The 14,966-nt window shown below is 48.8% G+C and overlaps 1 protein-coding gene across 8 annotated transcripts in view; it reads left to right on the forward strand.

Annotated features, from left to right (window-relative positions):
• Epac (Exchange protein directly activated by cAMP) overlaps window positions 1–14,966 on the forward strand; it is a 415,242-nt gene that overhangs the window by 333,171 nt on the left and 67,105 nt on the right. For all 8 annotated transcript variants that reach the window (XM_065440668.2, XM_070532230.1, XM_065440669.2 and 5 more), the window contains one exon: window positions 14,037–14,271. In XM_065440668.2, the coding sequence (XP_065296740.1) occupies window positions 14,037–14,271 (235 nt within the window). The remainder of the gene's footprint in view (window positions 1–14,036; window positions 14,272–14,966) is intronic.

A 14,966-nucleotide genomic window follows, 5' to 3' on the forward strand; every position in this document is an offset into this window, starting at 1 on the left:
GGCACAGTTACCGAGCGTGTGCGTCGCTGGTAATGTTAGCGAGGTTGCTAGCGAAGAAAAGGGTACTTCTGACCCGACAGAAGCGAGCACCCATGTAGAGCCAGATGTGCGCGCAGAAGTGAAGTGCGAGCTGAGCGGTGCAGTTGAGGGTAATTCTCAGGATTGCGAGCTGCGTAGCTGAAGAGAATACAACTGCATTGTTCAGGGATCGGTGCGGCTCTCCGCCAGTCTAGATAGCCTAGATAGGGATGATTCAGTTAATCATTCGGACTGTGCGCGTGAGACAGCGATCGATACCGACGGGCTGTGTGTCGATGCACAGCGTGCGCTGGGCAATGTAGTAGAGGGCAGTTCGCAAGAGTGCGAGTTGTCTGACTCGAGTAAAGCCTGCTGCATTGTGCCAGAGTCGGTTGGGCTGTCCGCCAGTCGAGGCAAAGTGAGAGTAGATTTAAATGTAAATCACTCAGACTGTGCAGGTAAGAGACCGATCCGGGCCGACGAAATGTGTACCGGCCAGCACGAGGCACGAGAAGGCGACATGAAAGTGAGTGCGAAGAGAAAGCGCCGTAAAAAGAAGCGCAGTAAAGACCGAAAGACGGTAATTAATGTAGCGCCGCCAAAGATGGCAAGAACCCCAAATGGGCAGGGCGCGAGGAGAAGAAAGGTGCGGTCGTCACTGACGATGTTGACGCATCCTAAACGTTCAAACCACCGGTCCAAGGGGGACCGCGAAGCATGTTCTGCAGGGACGCGGACAAAGGGCACGAAGCTGTTAAACTCCTCGTCGTTCCGTAGTTCTTTTCATAGCTCAGCGTGCAGTTCGAAGAAACGCAAGGTGGCAGGACGAGACCAGGTGGGGAGTAGCGACGCGGTCAGTCGAGGTCCTGTTGAAAGCGGGGCGGGAGGACGCAAATTGGCAGGAGACCGTAACGTCTTGGGGGAGCTGATAGTGAATCAGCCCTTTTGTTGTCTCTCGGCAGCCAGAGTAGCTTTCAGAACACGCCCACCACGGGTTCGACTCAAAGTATGAGTCAGTCGTAAGCAATCGGGAACGGGAAGCCAAGAGAGCTTCCGTAGAAGTGAAATGTTATTTTGTTTTATTTTTGAGCATCGGAAAGTTTTCGCGATTTGAGACTAGGATTCCTTTCAAGGTGTAAGGTTTGAGCTTTGTTTATGTTTTGGTTTGAGAAAGCTCCGAGATTTGAAAGACGCGTTTGTGTAAACATATAGCCTCGCGAGATGTTCATTAATAAGTAGATAGGCTTTTTTTTGTGTGTGTAAGTAACCTGAGTGACAAGGTTATTGTTGAGAGGCCTATCGTAACGCGCGTGTCTGTTATTTAACCTTCTTTCTTTTTAAGTGTTTTTGAATTTTCTAAGGTTAAGCGCGTAGATTTTCAGTGAGTGCATGATTTGCACGGAGAAGCGTTCTTAGTTCCAGTTAGCGCGTGTCCTGTGTGGACGGAAGGAAGCAGATTTATGACTGGGTTGCTGGTGTGTGTTGAGGGCAGCCGTATTCTGACTTCTCTGATAAGTATGCGTGGAATGAGTTATTAAAAGACGCAACATTTTAAGGGTTCTGCGGAGTGTGTAAGTCCCGCGAGTTTAATTGTTCGTTTACGTCACGTGTCCTGTAGGACTTTCAGGGAAGAAACGTGAGTAAGCGTAAATGAAAAGTTTGCCTACAACGCAAGTACGCGTTTTGTTTAGTGACCACAAGGCTAGTGCGCTTGTGATTACGTACTTGTGAGGTTGACCAGATTGTTCAGTGGCACCAATACGTGCGATAAGTACGCCACTGCGATAGATTGGAAACATGCTGTTCGTGTAGTTAGGCCACTTAAGTTATGTTCGGCTGTTTTCATTTGTTGTTTGCATCGTCAACGACCCTATTGTTTTGCAACAACAATAGTACTCTGGTCTTGTCGGCAATCGAGGAGAAATGGATAGCTGTTTGGAAGGGTGGTTGGAACTGTTTTGTCAAAATTGGGGAACTAAAAGATCAGGGTTGATTTTGACTCAGTAATAGCCTGGCGAGTCAGGGGTGAAGAGCCTGCGCTTACGCGTGGTGCAGCGCTGTGTTGTTTGGTTTGTTTGACGTATGTTCTCCAGGGCCCAGGATCCCGAGGGTTGTCAAACGAGGCTCGACCCCAGTACCCTGCAGCTTCTTTCAGCGTTCCTCATGGCCAGCGAATTGAGTTCACCGGCCATTCAGAAAAACCGGGGCGAGGACGAGCTGTTAGATATGGAGCTGTTTCCTGCGATTACTTCGAGTTCCCCAGACCACATCGGATTGCAGCACAGCTAATTGAGGAATGCAGAAGCAGGAAAGCGCATTCCAGAGGAGACACCTGCAAACAAGTTTGCGGCCCCCAGGTCGTGTGCTGCCGGGATTAGAAGGGGCCCTGGGACAATGGAGCTCAATCGTCCCCCTTCGCCTTTGAAGAAGGCATTTGCCACCGCTGCGGAGCCGAGTCACCGGGAGCAGGTGGGCCCTTGTACAATGGAGCATGAGCGCCCCCTCCCCTTCTCCTCGTTAGAAGAAGTGCATTGCCAGTCTGCGAGGCAAGACCGCAGAGAGCCGCCAGGTGCGACACCGCGACACGGGCGCCTACCATTGGCTGAAAATGGCGTCATCTGAGCGGACTCTCCTATTGGTCAAACATGACGTGACTTACAGTGCTCGAAGGGTTTATAAGAAGCCTTCCAGAGAGACCAGAAGAGTCCCTGATTCCCTGATTCACCTCTCTCGAACTTCTTGCCGCGGGCCGCAGCGTCCGAGTTGCTGCTGGCCCGTAATGACCATACGACTGTTAATTGACGCTCACCTCTCTGTATATAATGTAGAATAAAACCCTCCCAAGTTTGGGTTTTCATCCCGACGTCCGTCCCCCAACCCCTACAGCATACGGACTGTGCGGCAGACTCGAACAAGTGCGGCGTATTGAATCATGTTTTTGTGCACACTTCTTCTATCCGGAAGTGACTAGCGTAAGAGGGGACACGGGACACGAAAAAGTGACAAGGACAAGCGCAAAGTTAATATACCAACAAAAGCAATATACCACTAGCCCGGTCTCACACCCTGCTTCCTCTATCATCTTTCATTCCTGTTAGCCCTTTCCTCATGGCAGATTAGCCATCTCGTGTTTACACTGGAAGACCTGCCTGTCTTTCCCTCTCTTTTTCCTCGTTCTTCTCTTTCCTATTCGCTAGGGGCACTTGCCCTTGATGGAGATGGAGTTATTATATATAGGTCAAGTCAAATATAGTCACTTGTATGCGTGAACCCTGCCATAGAAAGCAGCTGTCGTAGACACGTTCGCTTGTCGATGCGTTGTCTCTGGCTGAGGATTCCCTGGTTCGGCGGCTAATCAATCTAATAGCTAACACAAAACTAATATAATAATATAATATTTGGGGTTTTACGTGCCAAAACCACTTTCTGATTATGAGGCACGCCGTAGTGGAGGACTCCGGAAATTTAGACCACCCGGGGTTCTTTAACGTGCACCTAAATTTAAGCACACGGGTGTTTTCGCATTTCGCCCCCATCGAAATGCGGCCGCCGTGGCCGGGATTCGATCCCGCGACCTCGTGCTCAGCAGCCCAACACCATAGCCACTGAGCAACCACGGCGGGTCACTAACACAAAACTGCCGGTAGGATGAGCTTTGAGAACACCGAAGTTGCCGTCATCGATCAGTACACTGTAAATTATATACGCTCACTGCGACGACTGCACCGGAGCTTCCGTGTATTGTCGTCATATTCTTGCGGTCGTAACAACGCCGTGAACTATACCATTTGCGTCACGGGACGCCCACTGGGGTGAAGCGAAAGGATAACACAGACGAAGCGAAGTACGGTGGAACAATGAAGTGCCATTAGAAGATGATTTCGATTTTTTCATTACAGATGAGGCGAGTGAGTGCTTATCCGAGCGAACAGTCATTACGGCTCCCTGACGAGCAAAGCGGATCTTCCATTTTCAGATATACCCAGTGAGCAATGAGCTCATTAGTTGAATCATTAGGGATATAATTACCGGCCGTTTTAACTGATGTTGTAGGAGATAAAAAAATGACATCGTTATTAAGTACGATCCTCGCAAAGCGCACTGCGGTTCCGCAGCTTTCTTTTCTTTTTCTTTAACTTGCGCGCGTGTGTTTGTCCTACACCATAGGCGTGCATGTGTTCGAACACATTGCATGGTATTCAGCGGTGCGCCGGCGCTTCAGCAAACACCGAGTATTCGTTTGGAGTTTCTGTTCTCGAACTCTGCACCGAGAAGTGCCCTCGCTTGTGTTGGCCCTTATTTAACGCTGTAGTCCAGTGTGAATTGTTAAACACAGGTAACGACTGTATAGTCGCAGCGCGTCTCATAAAGTTTACTGATGTGAACTGACCCTCCTTCTCGGCTCGGCGCCTTCGTACGTCACCCATCGCGAGGAATACTTAGGGCCCCCATTTTTCACGGTTTACCGCAAAGAGTGCCCAATTATACTGCCCGCTTCACCCTCGGAAATGGATCTGCGTAAATTTGTCAGGAAAAACAGAGAGTGCAGTATTCCGCCAATATACAGGAACCGCGCAACGAACAGCGCTTTTGCTGTATGCAGCTGTTGCTGTACTCCATTCTGCCAGACCACCGCACAACACTATACAACCACAACGGAAGGACAGACGTGGACGACGCTCTGTCCTTGCATCTTGTCATTGTGCATCTATTGTGCGTTGGGCCACGAGAATGGATTGTCAAAGTGCTTAAACGATTATTCTTTCAAGAAAAATGCTCTGAAACGGAGCAGGATTGCGGATAAACGTACACTAGAACTCATAGGTATACGGTTGGTCCGCACGGAACGTTCTTCTTTAAATTTTAACACACACACACAGATAGAGAGAGAAAGAGAAAAAAGGAGAGCGCGAAAAATGCATCCCAAGCCGGATGCATTTAAGATAACGGACTCTCCACATTTTTGTTTGTATGCAGGAGCGCGAACACGTTGTTTCTCGGAAAATTGTCGGACGTAAACAAGGGCAGGGACTAAAAAAGTTCGTTGATGTCGCGCGCGCCACCGGCATTCTCGCGCAATCTCTTCTGCGGCCATCACAACGGCCTTCCTCGCAGTGTATACATTCTCGACCGGGCGGATTACTCGCAGCGCGTCGGCCGCGCTCCGCAAACCGCCGTGCCGTACACAGTGCATAGTTTGCACGAAGAAGGGGGAAATGAGGAACCGAGTCTCTTGCGCCCCAAATGTCCGCACGCGAGGCCCGTCCTCGCGGAAGAGCGGGCTTATCGATTCTGGACCCGATCCAGCCACTGAATTGCCCGTCGAGCGCAGATTTTTCCCGTCTCACTGAAAGCGGCGCACGGGAGTGAGCACACCCCCCCCTCCCCACCCCACGCGCCGAGGGATCGGGACGCAAACAATGTCCCTTCACCGCTTTGTCCAGCGACGATGTACATAATACCGCCGACGCGTAAATCATAGGCGTGCGCGTACTGGTGCGCACAATAAAAGCGCACGCTTCGAGGACCGTGTAAATAACGTCGGGCCAGTTAGAAGAGAGGGAGAAGAAGATGTAAAGAAATGACGGAGGCTTAAGTGAAAACGCTGATTGGTTCTGCGGTATACCGTGCCGGATTCTCGCTCCTCCGGGTTTCTTTCGATCCGGTCATATCCCGGTTTATCCTTTTTTGTGTTTGATCGCGCTGTTGAGCGTGTGCCTGCGAAGTTTGTATTTCTGTTTGTCATACAGAGTGTTGCGGGCTGATTGCTTTCTTTTCTCCCCCCCCCCCTTTCCACCTTTTTTCTTTCCTTCGGTAGAAACTGTGTTTACTCGGTGCGCAATCTCCGCGCGCCCCACAAACAGCCCCATGCTGTGTGGGCGTTCGAAACATCACAGGAGAGCTTTTTTTTTTTTTTTTCTCGCTTGGTTACCCGCAGAATGCGGGGAAACTGATGATGTGTAAACGTTTCATTTGGTCCTGCCCGTACGCTTCAATGTCGAAAGCGAGACCCTGACAACTTACAAAGAAGAGGCTTCTCGCATGCGTTTGTTGCAGCCGATGGTCCGCGTTTTTTCACGAGGATCTGCGCGAGACTGATACCTGATGGGCACCCGGTGACACGGTTCTTAATTAGCAGAAAAAGAAAAGAAAACGGCTAAGACGTCCTTGAGTAACCACCTTGATTGACTGGCTCGCCTATCTACCTACCACAATCAATCAATCAATCAATCAATCAATCAATCAATCAATCAATCAATCAATCAATCAATCAATCAATCAATCAATCAATCAATCAATCAATCAAACAATCAATCAATCAATCAATCAATCAATTCACCTTATCGCGTGCCGTTCTGTTTTTGCATCGGAGGATCGTGCCGTCTCACTTTGTTCGCAGTTTAACTTCGTAAACATCCAGATATTTGTGCCGGACATGGCAATACACCGAAAGAGGGTGAGAAAAAAAAGTCCGGTGAGGCACAGGTACGTGAAACGTAGCCAGTTTCGATTTACTGGTGCGCGATTCAAGAAGTGGATAAGGCGATGAGAAGGCCAAATGCAAGAGAAAGAGGAAATCAATAAATATTCCCTGACGCCCAAAAACAAAAAAATGAAAATAAACGAAATGCTTGTCAACCTGTCACACAATAAAGGGCTCTTTGTCACGAAGCAGTTCGAAGGCTGGAGCAGTTGGTATCAACAGTTACTGATGAATCGGTGTGACGAGTATTTTAATAACGACCGCATTTTGTCCGGTTAATGACGGACAGTTCTAGCTAAAGAAAAGCTTTCTGAGTTTGGCTTTAGATGTTTCAGGCGCGAATTACTCATTCAATAACCATGCTGCGCGATGCGAGTTCCTACAAGTTGCCGCTTTTAAGGCCCAATCTGCCCATTCAAGGTCGTACATGAGAACGTCGGTTATACCGTTATGCTAGAAGCCCACTCATCCCTGCATTGTGTATAGTTGTCGCAGCAAATTGACTGTGTTGTTGTTGTTATTGTTGGTGGTGGTGGTGGTGATGGCGGTGGGGAGTTGTAGCAACAGGCGAGTTTAGCCTGGCGGAAAATGCCGGCAGTTGCTCTGCGCGAGCGTCTCTTATATAATCACTGCGGTGTTTTACCACATGTTCATCAGACCAGTCTCCCTTATGAATCTGATAAGGAGGCTTGAAGTTTCTTCGCGGGCTATAACTGGTCCTTCGGGGAACACCAGGTATTGCGGGCACGTACGTGGAAGGTCATTTTGTTGCAGATTTTTCAGGACAGCGTCCCTTTCGTCTCGGAATTTTGGGCGCGACCACAGAAAGCGTTCAATGTCTCCTATCTCGCTATTGCTTGTAACTGGCTGATGATGGCTGTTTGGGACACGTAGTCGTAAGCCTCGTAGACATCAATAAAAAAAGTGGACTGCCATGAGGCTTTCCACAACTTGATCCTGACTGCCACTCCGGGTGTATTCGCACTAGTTTGGTATTTGAGGACCAGCTATTTCTTCGTTTGTCTTTGCCTTCGTTATTCGTAAACAGAAGATTTGTTTGCTGTGTAAACAAAATTACAAAGACATCTTTCCATTTCCGTTTAGCTTGTCTCCTTTACCACTCCGCATCATGTATTCAGTGGAAATGTTCATTTGACCACTTATTGCTTACGGCGAGGGGCTTATACAATCGAGCAATGCTCAGATATAAAGCAAGGCTACACAATAATTTCTGATTATTATCAAAAATGTTCCACTTTGCTGAAAGTGTTATCATGTTTTGTGGAGTCGAGATAATTTATATATTATGCTGATGTTTTAGTTAGATTGTGATTGTCCTTACCTTCCATTTAGAACATGATGTAATCATTGTTTTCATCACCAATTCTTATTGCTTCTCGTTTGTCTGTTCGTTAGCGACCGACTTAACATCTGCAAGACCTACGTAATTCATTTCGTGTGGGACCAGACGCTGTAGTCATCTAGGCAATCAACCCAAACTGTTCGAGTACCGTATTCCTCCGGAGGATCATTAAAGCGCTGGCAGAAGAACAAAGAATTATTGCCCTTCGTTTCCGGCAAACGTGGACGCTCGCGTCGCCTGCCTTCCTTTATTTCCGTCTCGCGACGCCCCTCGGCAGTCGCATTCACTTTCGCGATCGCCACGTTCACGGCCTCGCTTCATTACGGAGCCCAGCCGTTTAGGACGGAAGAATGACCTTACCTCGTAGGTGCCACATTCAATGAACTGTGCCGGATTGTTAGGTTAGGCGTGCGACCGGCGCGAATGGGTCCCCCGTCTTAAGAGCCGAGTCGCAAATGAGGGCGAAAACGCACTAAAGAACGGAAAGAAGCGTCGGCTCCGAGAATCTCTGCAGCGAATAGCCAGGAAGCGAGGCGGACCGTTAATGGCCCACTTTCGTTGCCAAAGGGCGAGGCAGTTAGGCTCGCCACGTTATGCGCGTGCTCTCGGAGCCCAAAGCTCGTTTGTGCCCGAAGCTCACGTTCGGGCCAGGGGCCTGTTTACACACTTCTTCTGCACGTGCAAAGGCGCTAACCGTGCTGCGCCCGTTATAATAGACTACCGCTGCTTCCGTGTTGCCCTTCCACTGAACCCCGCCGGTATTTCAACCCGTTCAAGTTTCTTTCCTGCTTTTTCGAGGGCGTGATTCCCTAACGTTCCGGTTCTTCCCTTAGCCGTCCGTCTCCGAGGTTAGTGCGAAACGTTTTTTCCTCATGAGACGCGGGAAACGTTAACCTTCTAAAGCGTAGTGTATACCGCTGCGAAGTTGTGACCTTTATGCCATTTATGAGCACCGGAGCGCTCTCTGCACACAAATGGTGCGCGGAGGCTGTTTGTTTTCCGTCTGCTCGGACAGGCGCTGGCTCAGGAAAGAAAAAAGTCAGATCAGGCCTCGATGAACAGCGTCTTCTCAGCCGGGACTCTCTCTTCTTTACATGCGGAGTGCGCTTCTGTTGAAATATTTCACGAGAAAGCGGTGACGTTAAACAACAACAACAACAACAACAACAACAACAACAACAACAACAACAACAACAACAACAACAACAACAACAACAACAACAACAACAACAACAACAAACAATTAAATAAAAGCGAAATGGCCACGGGAACAGATAAACCATAAGAATATAGTACGAAGTGATTGCTAGAAAACATCTTTATTCACTAAATTTGCGCCTGGGCTGCAGGAGTGGCCTGGAAGGGTGTATAGGTCGTTAAGAAAATTGTGCGTGAATCCTAACACACACACACACACACACACACACACACACACACACACACACACATATATATATATATATATATATATATATATATATATATATATATATATATATATATATATATATATATATATATATATATATATATATATATATATATATATACGCCCGGTACTTTTGCAGGTATGCCCGTCTGTGTGCGGGTTCAGCGCGCGTATATCAGAGGGGAGCGAGACCTTTAGCGGGCCATTAGGCGGGCCTCGAAAGCAAGCTGAAAGGGGTGCAATGGTGCTTCGGCACGAGGGAAAGACACGAGGAGGTGCCACACGGACGGCCTGACCCCCATAATGAATGATCCTTTTCTTCTGCAGGCGGGTACGGAGCCCTAATGCGCTTCTTTTCGCCCCCCGCGAAGAAGTAGCGCGATGCAGTCGCAGGCACCATTTCGGATCCGTGCCCGTATAGTTGCGTGTGCGAGAGGAGCACTTTTTCGCGTTCGCATGGCACGCGCTGGTGGGTGTACGGTTCATTAAGCTGCACTGGTGCTACACTCCAACGCTCGAGCGAACGAGGGCGTGTTTCTGCTGGTGTACGCTGTCTGAGCTCTTTATCTCTCGATTATATACCGAGATCGGGGGGCGCGATTCGTCCTCGCTCGCCGCGATGGCGCTCGGAGCTTTCGTCGAGGAAGGAAGCGCGCCGCTGCCTCGCAATCCTGTTCGCTCGCGCAGTTATAACCCGCTCGGGCGCGAGGAGATGTTCTCGCGCACTTTTGGGTGCGGGAACAAATCGCCCGGCAGCAGAGTGAAAGGTCGGCTTCGCCGCTTTTTTTTTTTCGCTACGGTCGCTCCCCCGCTGCACTTCTGTTTCTTTCTCTCTTTCTTTATTATTTATTCATATATTTGTTTGTTCCGTCTTTTCTCCCGCGATGCGGAAAGGAAACGTTCGAACGGGCACGGGGCTCGATTTTACGGCGATATCGGTTATGGGCTCCGAAATCGCTCGGATGCGGGCCGAGTGCTTCGTCGTCCTTGGCTTCGGCGTGTCGTAACACGCCGAGCTGGGGTCTCCCAGCGTGGAAGTGCGGCGGTTGCGCAAGCAAATATCGCCGCAATACGCACGGTGCTTTTGAGGCGAGCGGTGTCTCACCTGAAATGCATCTTACACGAATTAGTACGTCCTCTCGGTCGCTCTCTCGGTCTCTCTTCGCTATTTGCTTCTCATTTAAATTGCCACATCAACTCGACCCGCCGGTGAATATATATATATATATATATATATATATATATATATATATATATATATATATATATATATATATATATATATATATATATATATATATATATATATATATCCTCCTGTTTCCTTTACTCGGCACTTCGGTATGCGCCGTTGCCTTTGTGTGCGACAGCTGGGAAAGGGAACATTGGTGACCTCGCTATTCCCAGCGAATGATTCTATTGACATCTCCTCCGCTGTGTCACAATCTAAACGCAAAATAACAATATTGATCATAAATGAGGAAAACGAGCCGGAGGACGCCCGACGTGTCCGTCACGTTTAATTTCTTGTAGTCCGGAATCCTGTTTGCGGGTTTCCACACGTTTGCGCTTCACCCGATGGAGCATTCCGGCATACGTTTAGGATTTCCGGCTGTGCACGGGCGCAGATTTCGTCGTAAGCGGTGTACAATGTCCACGGATATACGAGGGGCAGCCGAAGATTTGAGAAAACGTGTATGAAATTAAAGCAAGACGGCACATGTACCGCAGAAACATTCGTCGAAGTTTCTTTCTTACTTTTCTGTAACCATACGGAGCTTAGCAGGCCATTATTGGACCCACGTTTGTTCCGTTTAGTATTGGTTCGCAACCGAAGGGAGGAAATAAAAATGCGTACACGCCATATGCTCAGCCTTCTTCTCCTCTCGCGTGCGCGTGACAGCGCATTCTTCCTTCTTTCCTTTATTTTTTTTTCTACATATGCCAGCGATTACTTTTCCTGTTCTTTGAGGCACTATCGTTGACGCAGATACATAATCGTTTCGGTGCAAGTACTGTGCTTTAACGGACAAACATATATGCGCCCTGTGTCTCCCGAATAATAATAATAAAAAAAAACGTCTGGAAGCCTCCAGGGCATTTTCTTACTAAAAACATTTTTTTTTTTCTCGAGCGTTTCTGGCTTCAGATCTCAGTGCTGTCTTGCGTAACTCGAGCAGGCGACTGCTCCCTGACATTTTTCTCGCGTACGTTGGAGATTTATTAGCGGCCTCAATACGTGGAATGTTAACTCTTTAACGTTATTGTGATTGTTACAGCGTTTTTAAGTTGAAGCAATTCAACAACTCCCCCTATTTTTTTCTTAGCTGTCCTTCATTTTCTGTTTGCGGCACCTGAAAAAAAAAAAAAAAAAGCCCGTGAACGCCGCACGATGATCTCATTAGTCAGCGTCGTATTTTCGGCTGGAAACATAGGCCGCGTTATTGCCTAAACCAGTCGTGCAAGTCGTAAATATCTCAACACTGAACCGCCAGATATTTTTTTATCGCTTCCTTGGCGCTTTAAAATTTCAGACATCAGGGCGCGTTATGAAATCCGTTCACGTTCCTATAGGCCATCCTTACGCCAGCGCAGATAGGTGCACGGCTAAATGGGAGGGGCGGAAATGTACCACTGGTAATGTGTGGTACATAGCGAATAAATATTAAAAAGCTTAACTTAGATAATGACCCTTTTGGTCATTTCAGTTGTTGCATTATCAAAAAGAAAAATTGAAAGAAAGTGGAAAGGACAGCGATTCAAATGACGGGTGAACCAACGAATGAACGTTTTCTTCCTTGAATATCCCAAGTGGATGCTCAATTAGGTCTCGGCGAAACTCTGTTGAACTTAGGTTTATATTACTTGAACCTTTACTCGTCTGATTAATGTAGCCTCACAGAATCGTGTGGCTTCAGTTCCGGAAAGCTCGCAGCAGCTGTTTTGTGCTATGAAAAGGCTTGGTTTAGGAGAAAATACTGTCTGGAGAGTTCGCATACCGTAAACGCAATTCGAATCGCTTGCCCCCTAGCGGGGGAGGGGTGCCGTTGCATACGCCATCACCGCTCTTTACTGCCGTCGGTGAGTAAAACGGCCCCCAACATACAGAGCTAATGTTTCCTGCGCAAAGCGCAAATGCGAGGCCATTGAGAAACCGAGCCATGACAGAGCGTCGGATTAATCGCCGTTGCAGCTGCTTGCCGTCAAGTGGCGGGGACCGTTCGTGCATCCCGCGACATCACGTTGACGTGGAATTCTTTGGGATTTGCAGTTTGTGTGTGTTTCGCGAGCCAGCAAATCCAGCTCATCGCGACGCGATGGCGAACTACATAGACTCGAAAGTGCGGGTGGCGCAGAGTCAAGCGAAAGCGAAACTTTTCGACCGCCCGCGTCGTTGTCAAGGGTAACATCTATGAGTTCTTTTATTGCGATAGCAATTATATGGACACTCCGGGCGCATTTTTGCTGTCACCGTCGTCATCGCCGTGATGTTCCGTATAAAGTGCAAGTGCGGTAACAGCATTGCCGCGCGTCGTTTGCTGTAAGTGAGAGTGTAAGCACGCGACGGAAGCCGACGCTCGCGACTCATTCTGGCGCGCGCGAAGGAGGAAAGCGTAGAGCAAGCGTGCCGTCTTCCGTCGCGCGAAAGGCCGTGGGGGGATGGGATTAGAGGGAGGGAGGGAGTGAGATGGGGTGGTGTTGTGCTCCGGCAGCACCTGCTTATTTTGCGACAGGGTGCAAGGGGAACTGACGATCTCGCGCGCGCATTAAGCGACAGTAATAAAAGCGGTTGCTAAGGAGAGAGGGAAGTGCGGTAACTGTCTTACCAAGTGGGGGCAACTAAACCCTACGGTATCGAACGGGAGAAACGATGAAAAAGAAGTAGCATTTTCGCTTGCTGCAGTTATGCGACTTCACTCACTCCATAGACTGGGGACTTTTCACTGTGCCGCACGTCGAGGAAAACCAGTGTAAGTCGGCCGCCACGCAGTGAAATGTAGTTTACAGACGACATTTCCCTATATAATTGGGTTATTATCCAATATGGACCGGGGCCATTGCTGCATCGCTTCTAGATTGATTCTGCTTCGTAAGTAAACAATTATGGGAAGTTTTGCGCGCGACATGCTCCTATTTTTGTTTTCTGTTTTTGACGGATATTCTGTGTGAAGTATGTAATGTCAATGATTCTGCCTTTGATTTAGGCTTGCTAGTCAATATGCTTCACCCTCACGACAGTTGTTCATTTCGGCCAAGAGGGACATACATTAAGCTCCAAAGACGGAGGTTGCCCGCTGCTTATAGAAACTACAGATACTTCGGTGGCAAACATGCTTCATCTTCAGCTGCATAGATTTTCGGCTTTCCCGCCGGCTCGCGGAGCAGAGGCACTCGTCTGTGAAAACATGACCCAGGACACTAATCCAACTTGCGTCCATTCTGCAATGAAATAGTTCAGTGCGACGCTGTGAATAATACACTTATGATAAACCTGGCGCAAGATGTACCTCTACCTAATCTTCAGCAATCGGTTATTTTAGGATATAACTCGATGGTCGATGCATAACATGTACACCGCCTCACGCTATGCACTCTACTGGGTTCAACACAGATCTGGAAATGGAAGTCGGAGTCGGGCAGTATCCAGGTTTTGTCCATGGAAACACATAAAAAACGAGCGAACAAGCAAGCTAAGCCTAACGCGACGCTTGACCGTGCGCTTTCTCTACTTTCCTGTGCAGCCTACGGCCCAGGTTCACCGGGCGGGATGGGTGCTGCGCACGCTGCTGCTGTTCCAGGCGCCGCAACTGATCCGCGACCGGAAGTATCACATGCGCCACTTCCGGCGATGTATGGTGGGCACCGAGATGGTCGACTGGCTGCTCCAGGTGCCGGCCACCCACGTGCGCCTTAACTCACGCGCACAGGCCGCCGGCATGTGGCAGGTCCTGCTCGAGGAAGGCGCTATCAACCACGGTGAGTGACGCGTGCCATTGTTTGCATATCGCGCTGATTGGGTGCGCTGCAGCAGTGACGAAGCAAAAGTATTGTTGCGCCCTCACTTTAATACAGAGGCACACTATATAGTACAGAATCACGATGGACTGAAAAGAAGGTGCGCAACAAGTGCTGCCTCGTAAGCGTAGAAGTTTATTGAAGCGATGGCTTTCTTCGGCTGCTTGGTTGGACGATCTGCCACATCAAAGATGTGGCACATACCCAGTCACCCAAGTTGTCTGCTCGCTTGGGCCTCTGGGTGTGTGCTGGCCGCTGTCTTGCCGAGCAGACAACGTGGTACTAAGACTGCTACGGGAGCTAGTAGGTGTGACATCATGGTTAAGCGCGCTGCTTGAGGTAGGACGAAGGACTGGTTAGCAACAAGAAGGAACAGCGACAAGGTGAAGCGCGAACTGACAACTCGGTTATTTTTCATGTCTGTATTCGCCCTTATGTACACATCTCAAAACAAGATCTAACCGAGCAAACATGACACAATGAAATAAAATGGAGACAACATGGGCCACTGGGTATGCAACCCGATAGACAAGTTGGTTCTGGCTGCTGTTGGGCCTGTAGTAGACAACGTGGTTCACTGGGTTTGTGCCACTGGGCAGTTAGCCGAACAAACAACTTCGGCACTGAGTACACGTCATATTGGTATTTGCCCATTC

The sequence above is a fragment of the Dermacentor albipictus genome, chromosome 1 (assembly GCF_038994185.2).
Source record: "Dermacentor albipictus isolate Rhodes 1998 colony chromosome 1, USDA_Dalb.pri_finalv2, whole genome shotgun sequence".
NCBI lineage: Eukaryota > Metazoa > Arthropoda > Arachnida > Ixodida > Ixodidae > Dermacentor > Dermacentor albipictus.